Source organism: Melospiza georgiana, chromosome 16 (assembly GCF_028018845.1).
Source record: "Melospiza georgiana isolate bMelGeo1 chromosome 16, bMelGeo1.pri, whole genome shotgun sequence".
NCBI lineage: Eukaryota > Metazoa > Chordata > Aves > Passeriformes > Passerellidae > Melospiza > Melospiza georgiana.
Genome location: NC_080445.1, coordinates 13,823,186 through 13,844,277, shown reverse-complemented (window position 1 = coordinate 13,844,277; position 21,092 = coordinate 13,823,186). Strand labels below are relative to the sequence as shown.

The following is a 21,092-nucleotide window of genomic DNA, read 5'->3' as shown; positions in this document are numbered from 1 at the left end:
TCCCAGGTGCAGGAGCACCTCCCCAGCACAGGCTGTGCCTGAGGGGCTCAGTCCTGGCTGGAGTGGGCACAGCCAGCGAGGGGCCCCGTGCTGCAGCTGCACAGGGCTACAAGGCAAACCCACCCATGCTGCAGGCTCAGCCCTTTCCCTGTTCCCCCTCCTCTCCCTGCAGCTCCCCCAGGATCCTCCAGCCCCAAAGGGTCTGTGCTCACCCTGCCCTGGGGCAGAGCACGAGCAGCTGCCCAGAGACAGAGGCTCTGCAGGGACAGACAACTCAAAAAAGAGGTTTGGTTTAATTGAAGATGTTTAGAGAGAGGTTCTTCAATAAATAATGGGCTAAGGGGGGGGACAGGGCTGACACCTCAGGACAGGGTGGTAGGAGGACACACAGACCAGTCACAGCTCCCTTGGAACGTGCTCGAGTGGTGGAGTTGGGTTGTGTGAGGGGCAGGGGAGGAACTGGGGACACAGACACACATCAGCCTCAGGCAGTCGGGAGAGAACGGCTTCATTCTGGTCCAGAGAAAGCAAGTGCTGAGGAAAAACAGGCTTGGGCTGCTAAAGAAACTCTAAACCAACAGATGTGATAAGGAAAAGTGGATAAGCAAAAATACCCCAAACTGGTAACAAGTGAGGCTGGAAGGGTGTCAGGGGCCCTGAGGAGGCTCTGGGGCTGGGAGGAGCTGCCTGCCCAGTGCCACTGGCACTGCTGAACTAGAGGGGAGCCAGGGATGGCATGGGATGGAAGAGGCCTCCACGAGGGCAGCCCTGGCACCTTGGGGCTTGAGGGTCTCACAGGCTGGGCTTTTCCATCACTGCCCTGACTCCTCATAAACACCCCTTTACCTTGTCTTTGAGCCCAGGAGGACCAGCCCCTCCCAGAAGAGCCTGGTGCTGCTCCCAGACACCAAATGTGCCAGCTGCTCTCCAGCCTGGCACCACTCACAGCTGCTCACCTCCTGCATCCTTTTATTAGTGAGACAGTGAGCTCCCACCCCGGGGCTGGGCACTGACAGGGCTTCCTGTGCCCACCCAGGCTGCAAGGTGCTTGTTGGCTCCTCTAAGACCCAGCCTGAGCCATGTGTCACCCTCAGGGCTGCCCAGCCCCTGGCACAGCTGGCAGTGCCAGCCCATCCAAGCCCTGCTCTGGCACGGATCCCTCTGCTCCAGTCCCAGTTAAAAATGAGGTTGGAATCAGGAACATGGTGCTGAGCAGGGGAAGAGCCTTGGCCAGGGAAGGGGGATTTGCCATGGATAGAGCAGGGCCCTGGCCTGGCTGCACATGGAACACTCAGTGCAGCCAGAGGCTCCTGGACAGGACAGGGGCACTGAGAGCCTGCCCAGCACAGCCCAGGGCAGGACACTGAGCAGCTGGGGCACCTTCCTCAGCAAGGGAAAGCTGCTGGGAGCTGTGCACATCCCATCCCATCCCTCCAGATCCTGCACAGTCCAGCCTGGTGCCAAGGAAGGGAGAAGGGCTCTGGACCAGACTCTACACTCCCAGCTCCCCTCCCCTGCTACATTCCATCCTGGACAAAGGCAGAAAGTTCTATACAGTATAATACATATATATTTCACTATGAAATAGCAATTTCATTCCCTGCCTTCTACTTTATGCATCCTGAATTATATGCTTCTTTTTACATCACTCCAGAGGGCTGGTGGGGCTGGGTGGGTTCTCACGCGAGGCAGTTGCTCTCCCTGGAAGTTCCCACAGGATGCACCAGCAGCTGATGTGGCAGGACCTAAACATGATTCCCATCCCTCCCTTGCCCTGCCCCAGCTGCAAGGGCAGCCTCTGGGCAGCTGGGCTCTCCCAGTCCATTTCAGTGGTTCCTCAGTGCAGACCCATGAACCCCCTGCGGCTGCTCTCAGCAGCTGTGGATGGAGCGGGAGCAGCAGCTGAACCCCCGACATCGATCGCGGGTATGGGAGGAGCAGACCGAGGGGAGAGGCGGGGACAGTGCAGCATGCACACCCAGTGGTGACACCAGAGCACACCCAGTGGTGACAGCCGGGGCACACGGAGTGTGACACCCAGGGCACACCGAGTGTGACACCCAGGGCACACCCAGTGGTGACACCAGAGCACACCCAGTGGTGACAGCCGGGGCACACCGAGTGTGACACCCAGAGCACACCCAGTGGTGACAGCCGGGGCACACCGAGTGTGACAGCCGGGGCACACCGAGTGTGACAGCCGGGGCACACCGAGTGTGACACCCAGAGCACACCAAGTGGTGACACCCAGGGCACACCGAGTGTGACACCCGAGGCCCGCCCGGCCCGGCCTGCCCCGCCCACGTTGGGAGCCGGGGCTGCAGCCCCAAGGGTGAAGTTCTACCAAAGGTCAGGCCCTGAGGAACAGGGAGTCCCGTCCGGGGGCTGGGTCACCGGCCAAGAGCTGTCATCACTGGAACCAGTGCAGAGCCGGGTGTCAGGTGGAAGGAGAATCAATCCTGTGGGAAGAAAAGAGGGCAGATGTTTTAGGGAAACACTTAGGGAAGGTGTGCTGGGGAGCCACTGTCCTGGAAATGTCAGACACTGGCAGCACTGGGGCTTCCACTCACTGTGCTGGGACTGTGGGAAAGGGACAGCAGGTTCCAGCTGCTGCTGGGTTTGGGCTCCACTAAACAAGGTCAGAATTTTAAATCCCTTTAAATGAAACCTGCAGCAGTTCAGCTGCTGGCTGAGCTGGAGCACAGCCATGCCCAGACCCTTCCACAGCAGCAATGAGCTCAGCCCAGGAGCTGTCCCAGCAGGGACAGTGGCAGGGACAGGAGCTGTCCCCAGCACCCACCTGCGCTCCCCGTGCGCCCCTGTCCGTCACATTGTCCGGCTGTACTCGATGCTGCTCTTGGCAGAAATGCCAGACCAGGGCAGGAGGCTGCACAGGAGGCTCTGGGCCTGTCTGTAGATCCTCTGGGGGATGGAGCAGGGGCTCAGGCTGGCCAGTGTGGAGCCAATGTGCTGTAGGTAGTCAGTGGGCACCAGTTAAGGACAGCAACACTTACACTGTAACTCAGCAAAGATCAATCTCTCCTGGAGCTGCCCTGCCTGCAGGGACCCCACACAGTGGAAGCTGCTCAGCTCAGTCAGGTCTGCTCCTTGCAATCACTGCCTCCACCTTTCTGTCAAAAGCAGCTCTGCCCTGTAAAGGATGGCAGTTTGGGAATGGCAGCTCCAGCTTGCAGGAAATACCTCCTCTGGGCAGTTCCCTTTGCACTCCACAGAAGATCCTGTGAGGAGAGCAATCCATCCCCCTGCCCAGCAAGGTTGGAACTGACCAGCTACACCCAGGAAGGATCAAGTTTCTTCTCCATGATCCCTTGACCTGAAACAAATCCCCTAAGTCAGTGTGGGAGCAGCCTGCTGAGATCCAGGCCAGCCCAGGCTCACAGGGGATCCCAGGCCACAGGAAACAGGACCAAGGGTTTCTCTGCCCTGTTCATGGCTAAATCCTGCACCCTACAAGCCAAAGCACACCCAGAACTTTGGCCTAACACCAGCACTCACTGTCACTGGCATCCAACTTGCTCCAACCACCCTACATCAAATAACTCTAACATCTCCTTCCTTCCAGCTGCAGATAAACCCACACCTGAGCAGGTTTCAGTTCCCACATCTACCCACACTCTGCTGTTAACCCAAAGCAGGTTTGGCCTCTCTCAGCAGCCTGCAGGGAAAGGATATAAGATTGTCCAGGGTGGGTGCCCACCGTTGATGTACAGGACGTAGGTGAAGCCATCTTTGAGGACCCCTCGGATGGAGTAGTAATAGGGCAGGTAGTGGTGCTGCTTAAAGTCTCTGTTCTCATAGAAGTTTATTGCTGTGTTGTTGGTGGTGAGCACGTGCAGGTAGATGGCTTTGCAGTGGTCCTGGGCAGTGGTGGAGATGTGATCCTTCAGGCTCTCAAGCAAGAGGGAACCTGTTGAAGGGAAGGCAGCAGGATCACAGTGTGTGTGCAGCCCCAGGGACCGTCAGCTGAGCCCTGCTGCACCAGGGATTGCTGATCAGGAACACCTGGAGACCCCAAACCCCACCCAGTTCTCACAGGACCCTCCACATGGTTTTCATACATGGTCTCACCTATGAGCATGGCTTCAAAACCCAGAGATTTTAAAGACACAAACCTCTGACTCAATAACCACAAGGATGAGGCAGAATTTTGCCAATGCTGCTCATCCCCAGCAGAGAACTGGCTTTGGGGAAGGTCAGTGACTCATTTTCAATGGTATCAGCTCCACCCCATACATGTATTTATTTTAAAGCCATTTGATACAGCAGAGTCAAAACAGGACTTCACAAGCAGGTTATTGTATTGTGTCTGCTGAGCTTGAACCAAAATCTAAGAACTGCTGGGGTTTTAAGATACCTTCTAAGGGGGAGTGGAGACAGCCTCATCCAGCCTGGATTTGCTGCAGCCAGCAGGAAAACCCAGAGGAGGTACAGAGGATAATCCAGCCCCAAGAGACACAACCTGGGGTTCACCCACACCACCTCAACATGAAGGACCCAGCAGAACCTGCATGGGAGCTTCTTCCAGCAGGAGTGGAAACACCAGGCTGAAGAATCAGCCTGACTAACACACAGGGGAGATGGCTGCTGCTGTTTCACAATCCCCAGGGCCTGCAGGACTCCCTGGAGCACCCACAGGATTTCAGAACAGCACTGACTTCACATTTTCTTGATACTTAGTGAGACTCTGTATCAGCCAAGACCAAAAAAACCACAGAGACATCAACAACAGAGCAGTTCAATTTTGTTATAAAATATTCTAATCTTCTACCTCACAGACATCCAGCTGTCCTGTGGTTTAAGAACAGCAGAGAACTAAAAACCAAACTTTTTTTACAAAAATCAGAGCAAATCTGAGCTTTAGTGCTCAGAAGCATGGCTGGAGTGAAAAGCCTCCTGCATGAAAGGCTACAGCTTCAAACACCGCCAGGAAAAGTCAAGAGAAAGGTCAGAAAAGGCAGCAGCAGCTTTTTATAGGTTGTGTTGCTACAGGTGCAAGCTCAAAGTTTTTGAGAGAGCACAGCAACATGCTGTGCAGATGGAATGGATACAGGAAATACTGACTCTGAAAGGAGAAAATTCCAGCAAGATAGAACTGGGGGGGAAAATACTATTTGGATATCAGGAGGAGACTGAAACCACCATAGTTTTACAGAAAGACCTCTTTACCAGCTTCTGTGATCATTCTGTGCTACCACTTTCTTCTTTGTACTGGAAAATTGTCTCCAGAGGCATTTTAATGGAAGGTTTAAACACTGCTCTCACCAAGGACTCTGTGGTAATGTTTTTATGTATCCTCTAAGTTTATCCCTCTCCAAACATGCCTGGGGGAGAAGGGAGGATTTGGAAGTGCTGAGTTACAGCCATGTGCACTGCCAAACGTGGCCCATTCCCTTCTGCAGGTCAGAGATGCACATCCTGCCTGAAATGGCACCACAGGGGCAGCACTTGGTGACAGAACTCAACTGATCTAAACAGAGGAAAACCTTTCAGACTCCAGGATTTCAAATGGCTGCAGGAAAGTTGCATGTGGCAGCAGACATTCAGAGCTGACTTGTACATTTGAGATCTAATCAGGCACAAGTTACACTATTTTCCAGTTCCCTTTGTGGTTTTCTCACAGTTTGTTATATCTGTTGAAGATGAAAGATTAAAAGCAGCTCTTTTCTGCCTCAGGGATCAGACTGCTGAGACCCAGAATGAAAATAATTTCAAACCCTGCTTCTGGGTGAAGTTCTGCCACTTTCAGACACTCTCAGCAGCACCAGTGTGAGTTTTTGGTGTGCTCAGCTGGCCCCTGGGAACAGGACTGACAAAGGCCTGTGCTCTGTGGAAATATTTGCACATTGTGTTGTGTCCACACCAGTAAAAAGCTCCCCGTGCACCTGCACTGCCCCACCTGGTGGTACCAGGCACAGGTAACCCTTTCCCATTCCCTCAGGGACACTGCAGGGAGGTACTGGAGCTCCTTCAGCCACCCCTGGCAAATGCACCAAGAGCTGGCACTGAGCAGCATCTTACCTATTCCATGTTTTCTGAACTCCTTCACCACTCCAAGGCTTAGGATGTAAGCAACTTGAGTGTCCACAGGGAAATTGGAAGCTAGGATATCTCCATCCTGCATAGAGATAGGACAGGTTTTTTAATAGGGTACCTGGGGAGGCACAGGAGAAAGCAACAACCCTGCACTGGAACACCTGAAAACAAGGCTGAAGCAGGAAACTTCTCTTAACTGAACTCTTAGCTGGAGCTTTTGGGATGGAAGTTAAAATATCCAATCATGGAGCTATTCTCATTTTCACATCATCCTCCCAGAGGCAGAACACAAACCATGCTTGGGTTTAGGGACAGAACATGTTTGCTTTCTTTACCAGAAGGACTCAAAGTGCCAGCTCTGGAGCCACCCAGCAGGGTTTAGATCAACCCAGCAAGTCCTTGTGGCTGCAAGCTGCACCTGAGCTGTGTCAGCTGGGGAGGACAAGGAGCACATTCCACAGCCCCAGCTGCCCAGAGCAGTGCCTGAATAAACCCTTGGCTTTCAGCTGGTCTGGAACAAGAGCCTTTTGCAGAAGTTGCTGAAGATGCAGCTTCTGACTGTGATGAGCTTTGAGATGAAGCCAGCCAGCTGAGGTGAAGAGACCCATGTGCTGCTCTGTGCATGTTGGGTTATTGTTTAACCACATCACTGAGTTACATCCAGGAGGAGTTAGGCACTCCCTGCACTGCCCCTGCCTGTTTTTAGTGCTCTTCTCCCATGCTGTCTTCACTGACCATCTCTTCTTTCCCTCTCTCCTGCCCTCCCAGCCCTGTTATCTCTGAAGCCCAAGCTCTCTGCAGACAGGTTAGCTCCCCTCAGGGCTAGGGACAGGGAGGAGTTTCTGCAGGAAGTCACCAGAGTGACTCACCCACTACAGCTAAGGAAGCTCTTATGAAAAAAAGAGTTTTGTGCTCCCCCAGCTACAGCAGCCATGGCCAGGGATTATCCTGCAGGATCTGATCCCTCAGCTCTCCAGAGGCCCCAGCAGGAGGAGCCTCTGTGGTACCACACAGCCCCTCAGCCCTGCTCCATCAGCTGGAAACCAGTGTGAGCCTCACTGCTGGCATGAACTCAGACCAGGTGTCTGAACAGGGCAGGAAAACCCCACCCCAAACAGATCCATCCCCTTTCCCCAGGGCAGGGGGTGGGTTCTGTGCTGCTGGAGCCCAGGGTGTCACACACCTCCTTGTGCACCTTGGTCCTGCTCTTGATCTCTGCCACGATCATCCCCACGATGGAGCCTCTGTAGGTGGCTGCGAGGGAAAAGAACTTCTTGTTGGAAGTGATGTCTCGGTACCATGAGTCAGGGTACCTGGAAGGAACCACAGACACCAAAGTCTGGGCATGCAAAGCCCATGGGAACAGCCACTGCAACCCCTTTAGGAGGTTCTTTCATGTAATGGCCTCCTGCCTTGATAAGAAAATCACATTTTCATCTTACAGCCTTTGCCCAGAGCTTTCACATCCATCTTTAGCAAGTTATTTTTAAATGCAAGATCCATCTGCCCTCATCTAAGGGTGTAAGGATCTCATTAATTTGATACACAAGTAAAAAAAAAAATGCTGCATATTGATAGGAAAAAAAAAAATCATCACACCACCAGCCTCCAGTTCTCCTCCTCCTTCTGCAGCTACTAAAGGAAACTACTGTATGTTCATTTATTTCCAAATGAGAGTTCAGCATGTCTTGCCTTTAAAAGAAATCTACAAACTCAAAACATTATAAATGCTTTTGCTGATTTGTTACATTTTATTCAATCTTAATTACAATCTGCTAGAATTCTCTATGAAGCTAAAGTTAAAAATCCATGAAGTCTAGAGCTGTGCTTTCCCTGGATGCTTTAGGCCAGAAATGTGTCAGTGTCCCCCAAAAAAGCTCCTGTGCCTGTGCAGCCACGGGCATTGCCCAAATGTGGGTGTGGGGAGCTCCCTGGGGCAGGCTGAGAGCAGCAGCAGGGGAGGAGCAGGGCTCAGCTCCCCGGGGGATTCAGAGCAGCCTCAGGACCAGCTCTGTGCCAGCCCAGCTCAGCCCTGAGGGTGCTGCCCCAGCCCCAGGATCCAGGACACAAATTCCTTCCACAAGCACAGGGATCCTTTTTCCTGCAGGTGTTGCCCTTCCCCTCCTCACTCAGCCTTTCTCAAGAAGCTGATCCATCCCTTTAATGACAGAGCCCATTCTCCTGCCCAAATGTGCACACTGGAAGATTCTGATCACTCCAGTACAGGCAGCAAAGGACTTTGGACTAAAGGACCCATGTTGGGCACCAATACATGGATTTGTTTTGGTTTAGGGTAAATTTTGGAGAGAATTTTTAAAGTTTTTTTTTTTTAGGAAAGTAGATTTAATTGTTTGGTTTTTGTAATTGGTTTGGGAGAAAATATTTTTTTGGAGAAAAGTGGAAAAATTATTTTGTTGATTAGAAATTTAATGTAATATTTAATATTTAAATTAAATATCAGTATTTAACTTTAAATATTAAATATTTATTAGCTATTTCTAGCTATTTATTAGCTATTACATTTATTTACATTAGCTATTAAATTTATTTACATTAAATTTAATGTAAATTTAATATAATATTTAATAGCTAATAAATAGCTATATAATAGCTATTTATTAGCTATTAAATATTATATTAAATTTACATTAAATTTAGTATAATAGCTTAAATATTAATTAAATATTAATATTTAAGCTATTATATTAAATTTAATGTAAATTTAATATAATATTTAATAGCTAATAAATAAATTTATTAAACAATGAGATTTAAATAATATTATAATATCATTTTTGCTGTTTTAAAAGAGATTATAAATTTAGAAAGAGGTTTTTTGTTGTAGTTTGGTTTCTTTAGTTTTTTATTATTTTTTTGGTGTTGAAAATGTTGTGGTTTAGGTTTGGTTTGGTGGGTTACAGGTGTGAGTTGCTGGTGGCTTTTTGGGTGTTTAGTTTAGAGTAGGTATAAAAAGGTTTAAAGAAAAGAGAAAAAAAGAAAAAATATATAGTTTAGGGATTTTTTTTTTGTTTTAGTTATTTAAGCACAGTGCACAGAAGATTCCCACCCTGCTGCTGCCCTGAGGCTGCCCAGAGCTGGAGCAGCGCAGGTTCAGCCCTTTGTCCCCTTTGTCCCCAGAGCAGCACGTACTCGATTGGGAACCAGTCTCCACAGAGCTGCTTCACCGTGTCTATGTCATCGTGGCACAGCAGGCGCAGGGTCACATCCGTCAGGGCGCTCGGCGGCACCTCCTCTGTCATTCACGCCTGCGGGGAGGAAACACGGACAGCTGGGACACGGGGACAGGTGGGACACGGGGACACAGGGAGAGCCGGGACACGGGGAGAGCTGGGAGACGGGGACGGCTGGGACACGGGGACACGGGGAGAGCCGGGACACAGGGAGAGCCGGGACACGGGAGAGCTTGGACACGGGGACGGCTGGGACACAGGAGAGCTGGGACACGGGGACACAGGGAGGGCTGGGACACGGGGACGGCTGGGACACGGGGAGACAGGAGAGCTGGGACACGGGGACGGCTGGGACACGGGGAGAGCCGGGACACGGCACATCCAGGGCTGATCCACAGCACCCCCAGGGGCTGATCCAACAGGGGCTGATCCACAGCACCACCAGGGATTGATCCCACAGCACCACCAGGACCTGATCCCACAGCACCACCAGGGATTGATCCCACAGCACCTCCAGGGATTGATCCCACGGCACCTCCAGGGATTGATCCCACGGCACCACCAGGGATTGATCCCACAGCACCACCAGGACCTGATCCCACAGCACCACCAGGGATTGATCCCACAGCACCTCCAGGGATTGATCCCACAGCACCTCCAGGGATTGATCCCACAGCACCTCCAGGGATTGATCCCACAGCACCTCCAGGGATCAGCATCACCTCAGGGCCTGATCCACAGCACCACCTGCAGCTCTCCGGGAGAAATGGATTTCCCAGGAAACTGAGTTTTCAGGGGAGATGAAGCAAAACACAGAAATATTGACCTCAAAGTTGTGTAAAAGTGGCAAGCCCGGCTCCCAGCTGAGCCTGAGCATCCCTTCAGCCCCAGATCCAGGCACATGCTGACCCCCAGGAGCACAGGCTGGTGGCTCTGTGTGTGAGGAGCACGTGGCCACAGCCCTTCCAAATTAAATGAGCCAACAGCCTGCCAAGTGTACCTTATGTTGCATGGAGCTCTTCAAATGTCCGTGCAGCACCAACATTTTGTTAAAACAAACCTGAACAAACAGCTTAAAAAGGAAGCACTGCTAGGGGAACGTTTAGAAAGTCCTCTTGCACAACCCTGCCATCTCCAGTGAGCACATACACAGAGGATTCCATCTCTTTAAAATGTTCATTTCGTTTAACCTACGCTGGTGAAATGAGATCTAGTTTCACTTCCCCTCATTCTGAGCGCCCAACTCCTCCCAGCCCAGCACAGAGCACTCACACACAGAAATCCCAGGACACCTTTTCTCCACAGCCCTGCCACGATGTGCTGAGCACAAACACAACACTTGCTGCAATGTCTTCAGCCTTTTTTAACAAGCACCAGAGGGAAAGAAGCAAGTGATAGCTAAAGTGGTTGTAAAAGCATTTGCAGCACTGAGGGATGACTGGAGAACACATTTTGGGCATGGCAAAGCCCCACATGAGACAGACAAGGTGAGTGGAGACAGGAGGAGTTGTTTCCTTCATCTCTCTCACCCCGACCCTCCCTGGTAAAAGAACCAGACCAGGATGCAAATTAAAAAACCCAAAGCCACTGCCCTTAACAAAAATAAATCACTTAAAATTTTTACCTTCTTTTCCCAGTTTTAAGGCTCTCAAGTCTTGGTTTCAAAGTGCCAAGTTATAAGGGAAAAGCTGCACAGAGCAGTGTCTGTCTATGCCCTCCTGTGAAAAGGGATGCTCAGCTCTCCAGTGCTCAAGGGGAACAGATTTAAACACACTCCCCTTTGGACTGCATGTGCCATTTGAGCAGCTTCCACACAAATATTGTAACTGGCAAAGTTACAACTGCCACTTTGGGCAATTTTAGGTTGCCAAACTTACAATTTAGCAATTAATTATAATTTATAAAGTTACTAAACTCACTTGGACAAGCTCTCAAGCACATGGTGAGATTCCCTGGGTGTCCTGTGCAGGGCCTGGAGTTGGACTCGGTGATCCTGATGGGTCCCTTCCCCTCAGCATATTCTGTGATTCTACTCTGGCAGTTCCAGTCACTCTGTACAGAAATGGATCCCTTGTTCCTCTCCAAAGAATTCCTTAAAAAGCATCACAGCTATTTCCCAGCCTGTTTACTGAGCAGCCCACAGCATTCACAGTCAGCCCAGGTGCCAGTTTCAGAACAACTTCAGCCCCTTCACAACCTGCACTCCCTCCTTGCTGCCTTCAAATCTCCTTTCACACTCCCAGAACTGGCTCAATCCCTCAGAGGCCAGACTTGGAATCTGTATCCTGTCCCAGTGGTGCACACTCCCCATCCCCAGCCTCTGGTGACCTTTTAAAAGCCTCAGCTTCACCCCATGGGACCCTGAAGGAAGAAGGACAAACATTTTCTGGCTGAGGCTCATCTGACCCCACCACTGGTTCTGGATGCTGTGGAGCCCAGTCTCAGCCCTGCTAAGCCATTTCAGAGCTGTGACACCACAGGATTGTTTTCCTTGCAAAGTTTCAGTGCTCCTATAAGGGAACTCCCCTTCTCAGCATTAATAAATCAGAGAGAAACGAAACCACCATGCCAGAGCCATGGTTTTGCTAATGAGTAGAAAAGGCAGAGCAGCACAGGACACATTCCTGTGAGGATTAGTCCATGTGTATTTAACACCATGTTCTCAAAGAGCTGGGCAAGCATTACACATTATCCTGGAGCTGAAGCCAGCCTCCATCAAATAATCCATGGCTGTTTTGTTGAACAGGATAATCCCCCTCCCCTCAAATTCACACTCCCACGGCTGATTGTGTTTGCAGGGACTCATCCAGATGCTCCAGCACATTTAAAGGACATTTGGGACACCCATCTGGCACTGTGTCCTGCCCTGGGGGTCAGGAGAGCAGAGCTGTGTCCCTTCCTCCTGGCCAGGTGTCACTGCTGCTGGAGGAGCTGTGGCAAGTGGCTGCTGTGATCAAGAGAGAAGAAATTCCAGACAAATCAATTCCCTTCATGCCCAGGTGACAGCCTCTGGCTCTGCTGGATTCCTGGAAAAAGCCCCAAGAGCAGACCTGGCCCTGGGCACAGCCTGTGGCAACGCTGCCCTCAGCACAAACTCCTCAACTCAAGGCTCAGCCAACACAGTGACCCAATGAGCACCTTCAGAGTCAGCTTAAGAGGACAAAATACATGTTTGAAAGCACAAAATAAACCAAAACCCAGTATCAGTGTAAAACAAATCCCTGGAAGGGAAAAGGGCCTTTAGGGGTTTAGAGGCAGCAACACCGACAACACAAGTTCTGACCTTGAGACAAAGGGTGGCTCCTGTGCAGCCAAATGCAGGCTCCAGGGGCATGGGGCTAATTCAAGGTGTCCATGGCCACTTGGGAAAGCCAAAGTGAAGTTATCTCATTTCTTTTAATATCTTTTAATATCTTTTTCTCAGGTATCAGCCTTTGGTTCACATGCTGGCCCCGGTCTGGGAGGACATGACCAATGTCACCCACTGTCCCCTCCTGGGGGCACAGTGACCTCACCTTCTGTCCAAGCAGGAAGCACTTGTTCAGGAGGATTAGAAAATGAGCCAGCATTTAATATTTTATTGAACATTTCATGGTTACAAAGGGATAGTGCAGATAAACATTTGGGAAAGCTCTGAGGACAGCCTCACAAAACACTGCAGTCAGGAGCAAGCAGAATAGAAACTGAGCATTAATTCCCTTTCTTACCTAAAACCTGCAGACATTAATGCATTACAAATTCATTTCAAAAATACATGAAAGCATAAAAGTTGTAAGCATTTTGACTAGTTTGTTGCCTTGCTCTATTGAAACAAATCCAGCAAAATGTTTTGGCCTCAAGTGTATTGGGTAGCCTGGGAAATTCTTATGACAAATATTAGGCAGTAATGGAAGCTGGATGAAAAGAAATAGTAAATGCATCACTAAATAAGCCAAGTTGACGCATAATTTAAAATTAAAGTACTTTGTGAGGCCTGAACTTGCTGTTTAAAAATCATGTCATGAATCTTTGGCATCCACAAGCTGTAATGAGCTAAAGAACAGCATTTCACAGTCATCCCCACCACCAGCACCTCCTGAGGCCACGGACAGGGAGCAGCTCTTGTTTAGAGGCAGCTGCAGGAACAGTTCATAACATGGAGCAGATGCTTCACAGCTGAGACACCTCAGCTCGAACTTTTCTCGAGAGCAGGAGGGTTTCACTCCCTCTTAGAGCTCCTCTATTAAAAAAAAATCATAATAAAATGTACATAAGATCACACTTCTAGAGAGACAGGCAGCCATACAGAACCAGCACAGTGTTCAATGAGGGATAAAGCCTGATGCTTTGGCAGACAGCTGCTTAAATGTGTTTGAAAATCCCTTCAGCACTTCCAAACCTACAAAAACCTGGCCAAGTGGTTCTACAAGTTGAGATTTCCATTGTTCAGCACTGTTAGACATGTTTTAACAATGTTTCTGCCTTGTGTGTCCTGCAAAAATGAGATGGATTTCACCAGTGAACAAGATGTTGGTTTCATTAACTTTTATTTTGACTTCAGCTTCCAAGCAGATAAACTCATGAAATTCCCACATAAAAATTTTATCATCTAGCAACAAATATCACTGAATTTCCTAGCAGAATAAAAGCCAGGTAATCTTGGTTTGACTAAAGTCAAACAAATAATAACTAGGATTGTTTACAACGTTAATTCCCAGTTAGGGATGTATTGACTTTAAATTTAGTGTTCACACAAAAACCAAAGTGAAGGAATCTTCTTCACTTGCAGAAACAAAGCTGGATCGAAGTCCATCAATAGCTTTTACTTTATTTAAAAGCTAATTGAGATCAATTCATCCTACAGGAAGCAGCAGAGCTGCAGGGGAGAATAAAGAGGAGGCCTGGCAGGCTGTGGGTGTTTACAAACGGGTGCCATAATTCAGGGTGCCAATAATTGTCCCCAAGGCACCCCCAGCCAGCACCCCCAACATTAAACAGTGCAGATCCTCAGGATGAAGATTTTCACCCTCAGGAATTCAAAGCATTCACTTTGCTGGATTATTAAGGATTATCTGCTATCCTTGCACAGAAGGAAAAGATTAAGTTTCTGCAGTCTCTCCCAAGGACACCCCACGAAGGGGCTGTGACACCAAACAACCCACGGGGCACAGGGAGGGCTGCCTGTCCTGGCAGCTCCTGTAGGGCACGTCACAGGGCCTCTGTTTCACTTTACAGACATTCCCTGCACACAGGGACAGAGGTGGATTCCCTGTGCCCTCACAGCAGAGGTGCTGCTGCAGCGTCACCACCAAATCCTTGTTTGCAGCTCCAGTCACCATCTGGACAGGCCTCACATCCCAGTAACACAACATTGCCAGGAAAGAAAAATTAATACCATTTGACATCCTCAGTCACTTGTAAGTAAATAGGATCAAACATAGCCCAGAGAGAATCTAAAAGCTACCCAAATGCAGGATTGTAGCTGTGACTGAGCACCACAGCACCCAAACCTGCTGTTATCTCCCAGAACACGAGCAGGAATTTTCACAGCTCTAAGTCTCTCTACCTTGTGCTGTCTGGCACTGGGGATTTGATTTACATGAAACCATTCAGTCTGAAGCAGCCTAATTCCACAAAGCAGTAGAGATTTCCCTGCTGCATTTCATTTTCAGCTTACTGTGTTTTTAGGTTATTGGTCTCACAGGGAATGTTCCACACACACAGCTCTGTCACCAAGCTCCTTTCATTTAATACAATGAAAGTGCAACTGCATTTCAAAACATCCTGGATTCATCACCAAAAATCTCAAAGAGGCACTTCCAGGACTTAGGACAATGTTATCCAAGCAACAGGAGCCAAATTTTTAAAGATATTTAAATACTTGGCTTGACAGTTTCTCAGTACTACTTCAAGTACAGTCATGGAATAAAGAAATGTAGGTTGGAAAGACCCTTTGGGGTTAACCCAACTTAGATCAGGTTGCTCAGACCCACACAATGTCAGTGAGGAGCAAATCTCTTCACCCTGCCTGCAATCAGAGCAGTCCCTTTGGATCTAAAGGCACAGCTGGAAGCTGGGGTATCAAATGTGCTGCCTGCACCAACACCCCCAGCTCTGCAGTGCAAGGACACCTGCCAGGGCATTTGTGACACTCTGCTAAGCCATGGAATGCTCCTGCTCCTTCTAGGAGTGCCCATGGGCTCATGTGGGACAGGCAGCACACAAACCCCACAGGGCAGAGCTCCCCTCATCCCCACTTTGTTACAAAACCCACAGAGCCTGGAGCCCGTGGTCACACACTGGGCACTGATTGTTTCACCTCCATCCCACAGGAGAGCTGCCCTGCACTGCCAGCACTTCATCCCCTGCTCTGGAGTGAGTGAAATTCTTAATGAGAAATGTGGGACAAAACTCTGTGCCTTGGTCTGACAAACACACACACAGCACTGTGGGGGAAGCAGGCTCTGGTTATGGGACCTCACAACAGCCAGAACACCTTTTGATCCCTGTTTCTCTGCCTTTTCCAGCAGAATCAAAAGCACTGAGCCTCAAAGCCCCTCATGAACCCCAGGTCACTCAGGGGTGTGCACCAGCTCAATATTGGAGCTCCTCAATATTTAAATTCCTTCAATAGCAGCTTCTTCCTGTGTAGAAAACTGCCCTGGCACATGAGGAACACAGCAGGTTAATCCAGCCCTGCCATGGGGATCCCATCTGCCCCAAAGCACACCCCAAACACTCATGGGATTCTCCTGGGGACATCACTCTGGAGAAAGGAGCTTGCCAGTGCCTGGACTTTCTTGTCCAGTAAATCCACCCGGGGCAGTGTGCTTGAACAGCACCCCACAGTGGAGGCTGGAAACACCCAGTGAGCTCAGGGTGTTGTGAGGACAGCTGAAAACCTGGGGTAACCCTGGGCTGAGATGAGACATCTGCACCAGTGAACTGTCAGGTGTCCTGAGCCAATTAATAAAGAATAAAATCTCCTGAGAGAGCCAGACCAGCATGGCAGGAGCATACACAGAACTGAGCCCAAAGTGTAACAATTGGATAGATAAAAAAGTCAATTTTGTAGGAAGCAAAGCAGGCTTCAACCTGTGCACACAGAGACCAGGAACAGGCACCTGGATTTGGATCCATCACTGTGCTCAGCTCTGCTGTGATTTCAGACTCCCACCTAACACCAAACACAGTTGGATTTTACACCCTCCTCGTGTGGAGCAGCTACAAGAGCTTGGCCAGAGCACCTTGAACTGACAGGCAGCAAGGCAGCACTGTCACACAGGCTGGGAAAACCCTCCTGGCAATCAGCCCTCCTCCAAAAGATTCACCCCAGACAGCTCAGAGTATTTTTCCTCAGCTCTGAAATGCTGAAAACACCATTCTAAAACCATATTTGTGCCTTGTTTAGAGCTCCACACAATTTTCCACTCTGCCCTCAGCGAGGTGTGCACAGCACAGCACTGAAAGCCTCCAAGCCAAGCACCCAGAATCACTGCCATTAACACTCTGGCCTCCTGCCATGAAGGATCAGGATTTGAAACAGTCCCCAAAAGGAAATTAAAAGGTGAGAAGGCAGAATGTACTCCTACCTGTGTAGCAAGCAGTGGTTATTTATTAGAAATAAAGAACACTTACTGTTAGTGAAAATCCTGTTATACCCCTGATCTTCTGCACACTCAGAGCTGGACTTGTCAGACTTCCAGAAATCATGAATGTTTTGTATGTGGGTCACTTTCTGGGCTGTTCTTTCACCTCACAGCTCTGGAAACATGACTGGAGCTGTGGATTTCACAGGAGCCAGTCCCCAAAGGAAGTGTCTTTAAAGCAAACTCTGCACAGGGCCTGCCTTCCTGCTGCCCCAGATCCAGCAATTCCTCTGGGCAATGGCAAACAAGAATCTCTAAGAGGGTTTTGCTGTTAAATCTTTTCTTGTTAAGAAGAGGAAGAGAAAATCTGCTTTGAGACAGTGGGGAGTTCAAACCCAGGGGTCACAAAAGAGGCACAGTGGAAACAAGCTTGGCTGGAGGGGAGATTTAATACACAGCAAGGTTCCTTTTCCTCCAAAAAACAAACAAAAAAATCCCCAAACAATCCATCACACCTGCAGGCCCGCTGCCCTTTCTGAATTAGAATAAAAACCACACAGAAAATGTGTGCAGTGACTGAGAAACAGCCAGAAATGCAAAGCCCTGGGGAGGGGAATGTGAGGCTGCCTCCATTTCCTGCACTGTCCTCAATATGGAGCAGAACCCAAACCCTCCACCCTCACAGGGGACACCAGCACAGCTGCCCAGAGCTTGCTGCAAACAAGGGCTTTCAGATAAAACACATTTGAAAAAGCTTGAAAAGAACATTCCTTCCTCAGCTGTCACACAAGTGCCCCAAAGTTAACAGATCTCCAAGATTCTGACTTTAAAATTTGAGCTCAAATGGCTTCCTTTCCTTTTCCCCCTTTCCTTTTTCCCCTCTCCTTTCCTTTTTCCCCTTTCCCCTTTCCTTTTTCCAAGCATGACACTCTCAGGTTCAACTCAACAACTCCACTGCTGCTGTTTTAACCTCATAACATTTAAAATGGATTCTGGCACAGCTGCCTGCCCTGACAGCCACAGCAATAAGCTGAGAAGCAGAAATTAAAAACTTTGTTAAAAGCTGATGTTGGAAAACTGAGCAGCTCCTGTTCCTACCTGTCTGCAGGGAGGGAAGTGTGTGGGGGGACAGAGTGAAATTTGAAGCTCAGAAAGATTTTTTGCAACACTTTTTGAGGTGTTTTTTTTTGCAAAGTCTTTTTAAAGCCCCCAGACAGGTCAGAGACAGGGAGGGAGCAGTGATCCCACTCTGAGTTTTGGGTTTGAACAGCACTTGGTTCCCCAGACTGCAGCCAAGGTGCAGATCTGAGGCAGATTTTTCTGCTGTCACCCTGACCAGGAGTTGGTTCTGAGCAGGTCAGAGGAGGGAATCCCTGCCCTGGGAGCAGCAGCAGGGCAGAGCTGCAGCATTTGTGACTCAGCCCTGCCAGGCAGTGCCGGAGTTTGCAGCAGGAACTCCTCAGGCATTCCCAGCAGTGCTGGCACTTGAGTCAGGCTCAGCCTCCCCGTGGATCCCCTGGGAGTGCCTGGGCTGGGGCAGGGGCAGGAAATGACAGAAGGGCTTTGGGGGGCAGCACCAGCTCCCATCAGCTGCAGGCTGAGCCCACACTGACTCACAGAGCTCACTGGCCCAAGCCCTGCACTCAGAACAGCCCCCAAAATCCCTCCTCCAGGAGGAAAACCCCTCCCCAAACAAAGATCATCCTTACTGGGAAATAAATAACACCAGAAAATACAGAAGCAGCAGACTGTGTCATTAAAAATAAATGTAGATGCTCTGTTAAAAGCTAAAGAGCATTTTGTGAATTCCACTGGCAGCTCCCACAAAGTTTCATCACACCCAGCCCCAGTGTGGACAGCAGGAGCCAGGATGGGTGACACTGCTTTGGGAAAAGAAATGAAAATTTAAAATGCCACAGGTTTTCAGAGGCATTCCCAGCACAGCCACTTCCCAACGAGTCAGACACAAGATTTGTTTTATCAAACAATCTGCTGAGAGGAACAGCAGCAGCTTCAAAGAGCAAAACAAAATTGTCTCAGCAGCACTAAAATGGTTCTTCCTTTGCCACAGGTGTGGGAACACCAATTAGAGCAGTTTACATAATGTAAAATAATTACTTTGTAGTAATTTTTTAGCAACAGAAAACTTCCTGCTTTAAAAGCCTGGTCCCTGTCAGGGCTGCTGAGGGGGGTGAGGCTGCTCAGCTTTATCAGATTTATCTTATAAATGCTCAGCTTCATCTGGTAAATGAGCTCACATGTTAATTATTACACACTGGGACACACCCAGCAGTGGGTTTGGGGTTTTCTTTTGGTTTGTTTTCTTTTTATCACCTCACTTGGATAATCTGGAAGCACACCAAGCTCTAGTGCTCCCAAAATGCTCCCATAAAGACTTCTGAGGATCCTAACCTGGACTAAGGAGAGTCTGTGGCAGATTAAAATAAATTAATTACAAGAATTAATTAGATTAAAATCATTTAGGATGAATCCACAGTGAACAGAGAGTCCATTCAGCAGGTTCATAACAGCTCAGTGGGAGAGGAGAGGAACAGAAATGCAAAAGTGGCTGAGGATCCTTTGGGACAGGGCACAGACCTCCAGGATGGTAAAATCTAAAATACTGACACCTGCAGAAAGCTCCCACAATGCCAAAAGCCAATGAAACTGTAGGCTGGTAGGTAAGAAAAGGAATGGAGTTTGAAGGGATGAAAAATTTGTGTTGAGCACTGCAAGGGGGAAAAGCATCCACGCTCACAGCGAGAACATCAGCAAAGGAGGACACTGGGAATTGTCAGAACAAACAGAGAGGGGAACAGGATCCATCCCACAGAGTCTGGTCTGAGGTAGGCGCAGGTATTTATTGTCTCTGTGGCTGTGAGTCAAACACCAGCGTGGCCAAGGGTCGGGAGCTCAGCACGATCGCCCAGAACGGGCGGGAGCTGCTGCAGCACCAGAGTGGGGATAAAGGAACGGGCACGGGGCAGGCCGAGCTCGGACTCGGTTACACCGGCACCACAATTAAACACTCACACAGCGGGACACAGAAATAAACACTCACACAGCGGGACACAGAAACAATCTGGCGCCACAAGAGCGGATTGTCCATGGCTCCTGTCAGCTCCTGCCTGGACACAGCAGTGCCGGCGGGCTCCACACACCCGACAAACCAACCGGAGCAAGGCCGGGAGCACCGGGCCCGGCCCTCCCCGGGACAGCCGGCCGAGAAGGATGGACACGGACACGGACGGGCGGCAGCAATGGCGCCAACTCTCCGTTACCGGGACGGACGGGAGCGCATCCCCAGCGCCCCGCACCCGACGGGCGGGGGGGCCGGGTTGCCATGGCGACTGCGCCGTGCCCGGCCCGTGCCGGGAGAAATGGCCATGACAAGGCCAGCCCCCTTCCCCAGCGCAGAGACGCCCCCCAGACCGTTCCCCGCTGACCTGGGAGGGGCGGCGGACGCGCCCTCAGCACATCCCGGGCGGCGGAACCGGACGGAGAGCGGCGGGCACGGACACCGGCGGCACTTCCTCAAGCGGGCACCGCGCAGTAACGCGCCTCCCCATTGGCTGGCTGCGGGACGCGTGACGGCGGGCACTGCGCATGCGCACAGAGGCGCGCAGGTCTCCTGAGGCCACGTGGGCGGCGCCGAGCGGGGAACGGGGTCGGGAATAAAGGGAGGGGTGATTAAAGGAGCGTCCTCAAAATCCCCTCAAGGACCCCTAAAATCTCCCTCGGAACCCACAAAATCCAGCCCGGGATCCCCAAAATCCTCTCAGGGGCACCAAAAATTCGCTCAGAACCCCGAAAATCAACCCCGGGACCCCCAAATTCCAACCGGAGCCCCCCAAAATCCCCCCTGGGACCCCAAAAACTCCACTTGGGACCCCCAAAATCCCCTCAGGGACACCCAAAATTCGCTCAGAACTCCAAAAATCAACCCCGAAATCCTCAATATCCCCCTCAGGGACCCCCAAAATCAACCCCGAGACCCTCAAAACCCCAAATATCCAACCTGGCACCCCAAAATCCCCCCATGACCCTCAAAATCCCCCCAGGACCCCCAAAATCAACCGTGGGACCCCAAAAACTCCGCTTGGGACCACCAAAACCCCTAAGGGACCCCTCCGATCTCCTCAAAGACCTTACAGAAGGACCTGAGACCCCCAAAATCCCCCCATGGGACCCAAAAATCCACTCGGGACCCCCAAAATCCCCCCTGGGACCCCAAAAACTCCACTCAGGACCCCCAGAATCCCTCTCGGGAGCCCCAAAA

General features: G+C 50.2%; 1 protein-coding gene across 1 annotated transcript; it reads right to left on the bottom strand.

Moving 5' to 3' along the window:
* Positions 1 to 277: 277 nt before the first annotated feature.
* NAA60 (N-alpha-acetyltransferase 60, NatF catalytic subunit) lies at positions 278 to 20,367 on the bottom strand. The gene is made up of 7 exons (XM_058035610.1): positions 20,260 to 20,367; positions 9,205 to 9,320; positions 7,238 to 7,367; positions 6,040 to 6,136; positions 3,694 to 3,928; positions 2,801 to 2,983; positions 278 to 2,459 (listed from the first exon to the last, which is right to left on the bottom strand). Exons 2-6 carry the CDS (start codon positions 9,312 to 9,314, stop codon positions 2,827 to 2,829), a joined length of 729 nt encoding a protein of 242 aa, XP_057891593.1. The 5' UTR covers positions 9,315 to 9,320; positions 20,260 to 20,367; the 3' UTR covers positions 278 to 2,459; positions 2,801 to 2,826.
* Positions 20,368 to 21,092: the final 725 nt, after the last annotated feature.

Coding starts and splice junctions, on each gene's coding strand:
- NAA60 (XM_058035610.1), bottom strand. CDS start 9,314: ATGACAGAGGAGGTGCCGCCGAGCGCCCTGACGGATGTGACCCTGCGC. Junction 7,368..9,204: donor GGAGACTGGTTCCCAATCGA/GTACGTGCTGCT, acceptor GGTTCCTTCCAG/GTACCCTGACTCATGGTACC. Junction 2,984..3,693: donor CACCCACCCTGGACAATCTT/ATATCCTTTCCC, acceptor ACTGGTGCCCAC/TGACTACCTACAGCACATTG.